The sequence below is a fragment of the Ictalurus punctatus genome, chromosome 21 (assembly GCF_001660625.3).
Source record: "Ictalurus punctatus breed USDA103 chromosome 21, Coco_2.0, whole genome shotgun sequence".
NCBI classification, from domain to species: domain Eukaryota; kingdom Metazoa; phylum Chordata; class Actinopteri; order Siluriformes; family Ictaluridae; genus Ictalurus; species Ictalurus punctatus.
This window is the reverse complement of record NC_030436.2, coordinates 20,237,501-20,242,500: the sequence shown is the minus strand read 5'-3', so window position 1 is coordinate 20,242,500 and position 5,000 is coordinate 20,237,501. Positions and strand designations below refer to the sequence as shown.

The 5,000-nt window shown below is 39.5% G+C and overlaps 1 protein-coding gene across 1 annotated transcript; it reads left to right on the top strand.

The window, feature by feature from the left end:
- Positions 1-923: 923 nt before the first annotated feature.
- LOC108254765 (transmembrane reductase CYB561D2) lies at positions 924-4,439 on the top strand. The gene is made up of 3 exons (XM_017450057.3): positions 924-1,254; positions 2,221-2,258; positions 2,733-4,439. Exons 1-3 carry the CDS (start codon positions 1,131-1,133, stop codon positions 3,234-3,236), a joined length of 666 nt encoding a protein of 221 aa, XP_017305546.1. The 5' UTR covers positions 924-1,130; the 3' UTR covers positions 3,237-4,439.
- Positions 4,440-5,000: the final 561 nt, after the last annotated feature.

Here is a 5,000-nt window from a genome sequence, read left to right as displayed (position 1 = left end):
TACAACAGCACGACTCCGGAATGTAGTTCCGGCTGTAACATGGGCGTCAGGTTGATATTAATGCGCACGAGCTAATACGGTTTCCATAGTAACAGCTCATTCACAGGGACGCGTACAGTGGAAGGTCACATAAACTAAAGACAAACTTGGCAAAGTAAAATTTATAATCGCTGATGTGGTGACATTTATTTATTTATTTATTTATTTATTTATTTATTTATTTTTTTATTTATGTCACCAATAAAATAACGAACAAACAAACGAATGAATTAATAGTCAAAAGTGCAACTATACAGAAAGAGAACTAATAATGAAAAGTGCAGCAGCAGCTCTTGATGGAGAAATAATAATAATTTATTTAATAATAATAATAATAATAATAATAATAATAATAATAATAATAAAAACCCTATATAATAAAATAATTAAATAATGTTAATATATCAATGAACAAAGATCTATATAGAAATAGAACTAATAATACATCATATTTAATAAGGGAATACTAACAATATGTTTAATAAAGGTAAGTAACTAAGCGAATAAATAAATATAATTCATACTAAATAAATGAATAAAAGAAAAACGACAACAAGAAAGCCCATCACGTCAGCGCTGCTAACGGACTTCACAATAAAAGTCTTCATATATAGCATTATCAGACTTGTGGAATACGTATGAGTTTTCGGGAAGATGTAAATCGAATTAAAAACTACGTTATGACTGTTAATGGTGTAAATTGATTAGTATACAAAAAAGAACTACTCGTCTTTAAATTACTACTACTACTAATATTAATCAGTGTCGTGCAATTATGACCAGGCTTTTATTTTGGCAGAAATTAGGCTTCCGGTAAATCACTCTGGCTGCATCTTCAATAGCTTCTCTAAACTGGTTCCCTGTATAGTCTGTGTAATAACGGTGTGTGTACACTATCTAGTGCATCATGTTCTGGAAGTGGTTTGGGACGCAGCTTGTGGTTTGTCGTCACCTTTGTGCAGGAGAAAACGTGTGTTTGAGCTGTGAAGTGGAAACGGAATTGGTTTGAAATGTCTCGAAGTGATTAAGTTTACTGTCAGATGGTTTTGTTGTTGTAAAATCACGGAGTAAATAAACCCAAGGCCGCGGCGATGCTGCACTCGGAGTCGGAGCCGAGGTTGTACCGGGTGTCACGCCTGCTGTGTGGAGTGTGTACACATTTACTCTGCGCCGCTTTCACCGTGTTTGTGGCGATAATCGCCAACCCAGGCTCCAGTGAGTATCCCTGTGCTTATACAGCGTCTATAACGCGTCGTTACTGCGCCATTACAAGGCGGAAAGTCAGGAACGTTAATGAGGGGAAAGTGACCGGAAGCTCCGGAACTTCCTCAAGTAAATAAACCAATAAATAAAAATAATCTTCCCAGAGAACATTTTACATACTTTGACATATATATAAATAAAAAAACATATATTCCAAAATTATTTTACGCATAACGTTAATACGTGTTAGTTTACAACGTTTAAAGTTTAGCTAACATTTCAGGAGGTTAACTAGCTAAACTAGCTAAAACTTACCAGTTTCGACTTTTAGCATTTAGCATGTCTTTTTTAAAAAAATTAACTTAACAGTTTAAATTAATAGCGGGTTCCGTTTGATGTTTTTAATAATAATAATTAAAACAAACAAAAAAAAAAAAAAACCATCATCTCATATAACTGTAATCACATTTCAAGCGAAGTATTTTTCAACCAATCACGTGTCACTTCTGTGGACGGCTGCATTAATATTCATGAGCTCCAAAGCCCGATTGGAGAGTGGACGCAACTGGGAAACCCCCCCACCCCCATAAATTAAAAAAAAAAAAATGGCGTCCGACTCTTTCATCATGTTTGTGTTCATACGAAACAATGATAAGATTTCAGAAGCGTTTCACTGATATTTTAATTCAGTCAGTGAGATTTACACACAAGTCACACTGGATGATCTTCATATTTAGTGGTTTCTTTAAAAGAAAAGAAAAAAATAAAGTAGTTTTATAATACTGCTTATAGTAAGTTTACAGTATTTGGGTGATAGAAGTGCTGTGATTCAGGGCTTGAGTGCTTTTACAGAATTTTACTAACAAGTGATAACCATCAACCCCTGGACTTCTCTTTAATGATTAAACATTGGAATAATGGCACAGGTCTGAAGATGACGATGATGATGATGATGATTTAATTTTTTTATCTGTGCAGGTTTGTTTTCTTGGCACCCATTTCTGATGACCTTGGCGGTAAGTTTGTGCCAGAATAATAATTTACATACACGAGTGCACCGAAGAGCTTACATCAGAGCTTGTTTACACAGTTTAACACACCGTTTAATCTGCACCACAATTTTGTTGATGTGTTCATGACTCATGAGATGATGAGCTTCAGAAAATTAGGAAACGTAGAAAGTGGTTAACGTTTCAAAAAAATCTACCTGGAAAACGGTTTTGAACCGGTCCGGAACCCTGGTATACAATCGCAGTGTAACCACATTCTGATGTCTTGCAGGAACTCTAAACTATCATTGTTTTATCATCTGTTTATATATTATGACATTTCACATTGAAAAAAAAAAAGTTGTAAACTTCCAGTCAGTAACAGCAAAGTGGGCGTGGCCTCTGTGCTCACAATCACATGACTGACTGCTTTAGATGTATCCTGGACACACTGGATCGATTAATTACGTAATCGGACTGTTCTCTTTTCTCCACGCGCAGTTCTCGTTCTTCATGACCGAGGCGATTCTGCTCTTCTCTCTGCACTCGTCGCCTGCGGGTAAACTAAAGCACCAGGTGAAATCGCGGCTGCACTGGATCCTGCAGTGCTCGTGTGTGTCCTGCGCGCTGCTCGGACTCGGGGCCATCTTCTACAACAAGCACCTGAACGGTAAGCCGCATTTCTCCACGTGGCACGGGCTGGTGGGCGTGGTCACCGTGTGCGTGGTGGCGGTGCAGTCGGTGGCAGCGCTGCCGCTCATCTACCACAAACTGGCTAAAGGCTGGTCTCTGGCCAAGCTGAAGCGCTACCACGCCGCCGCAGGACTCGTCACATACCTGCTGGGCAGTGCCAGTCTGATCCTGGGCGCCTGCTCCGCCTGGTTCACGTCCAGCGTCGGGGGGAACGCCTGGTACGTCACCGTGCTGTGCCCTGCCGTCGCCGCCTTCACCGTCATGAGCCAAGTGACCAACGCCTATATGGCCAAAAAACGCCTGCAATCCTGAAGGAGCGCACGTGCGATATGGCATTCCCACGCCGTTTTGTGACGGTTGTTCGTACGTTAAACATGTCTGATGGCTCATGGACCATGTTTGGGATGAAGGTGGACACTAGAGGTGTGCATCAGGACTGCATCTCCACGACAACCAACAGCAGGCGCTCGTGGTTCTAACGGTCCGGGGTCTGGTTTGGTCAGACACGAAAAGCCGAGACGAAGAAACGCCGCGTTTCCCGAACACGGTCCTCGCACGGTGGAGTCTCGGTGGCTTAAAAGACTAAATCCTTTAATTTTCATACTGCTCTCCGATTTGTAATCATCACTAAACTGTTTATACTTACAGAAACATGACCCATAACGCATGACTGTCGATTCCCCCCGCCCGTGAATGTACCGAAGGAGAAAAGAAGGGAAAATAAATAGTTTCAAGTACAACAAGAAATGCTGAATTTTATTTTCTGTTAAAACAACATTAAATAAATACAATGTCATTTTAATCTCCTCGAATGTGTGCTAAATACAAGAGCTGATGAGTGTCCATCTGTACTCTGTGTGAGTGTGTGTGAGTGTGAGCTCTCGTCTGGGTCTGTCACAGATACTGGTCTTAAACACACCAGAAAATACACACACAAAAAATAATCACAATCCTAACATCATATCCGGCAGAAACATACAGGGGTCGCATGGTTTTAAAGGTCATTTTGTTTGTTAAGAAGAAGAAGAAAAAAAGTCAGACAAAAAAAAAAGTACAAAAATATAAAGTAGCAAAATCATAAATTAATAATTCTGATAAAATCATACAACAGTGGAAAAGAAAAGCAAATCAAGTTACGCCTAGTTTGATTAGAGATGGTTGTTTTACAAAAGGAAGAAAGAAAAACCGTGCAAAAACAGGGATGAGAAGGTGAGAAGGGTCATGGTCGGATGGTGGGCGGAGCCTGAGAGGTGCTCCTCTGAGAACAGACAGCGAGTGACTGGTTGACATGATTTGTTGGGAATTTCGGAATAATTTTCACGCTTTGGTCACTTGTGAAGAAAAAAAACACACACACACACACACACACACACCCAAAGCAGCGTACGAGGTAACAGTCGACACAAACGTCTGCGCGGAGTCACGTGGAGGGGAAAAAACAAACAACCAAAAACGGACTGCTACAGGAGTTACGCTAAACGCTGAAGACCAGCTATGGCTCCCTCCACCACGAGGCTCCGAAGGCGAACATGAAGTTACATTCTTTGAGCTTACGTCAGGCGTGTGCCGATACGGACCGCTCGTATCACGATAATCAGAGAAACGGTTTACGCTATCATCACGACAGAAAAAAGAAAAGAAAAAGGACCCCAAGCTGGAGCAACCGGTCACGCTCCTCAAATGTGTCATTTACTTTCGATTTCTACATCAACGTTGTGCGTTTTAACCATCGCAACAGATCGTACAACAGATCGCCGGCACGTGCCGGATTATATGTATGTATGTGTGTGTATATATTATATATATATATATATATATATATATATATATATATATATATATATATATATATATATATATATATATATATATATATATATATATATATATTACACACACATACATATATACACATATATGTTTTGTTTTATTATTAAAAAGCCAAACTGAAAAGTAAAAATGGCTTGTTTTGTGTCTCTTGTTTGTGGCTTTCCTCTTTTCAAAAAAACAAAACAAACAAAACAAGAAGGAGCTCATACACGCTAACAAGATCATAAATAAAAATAAACAGGTCAT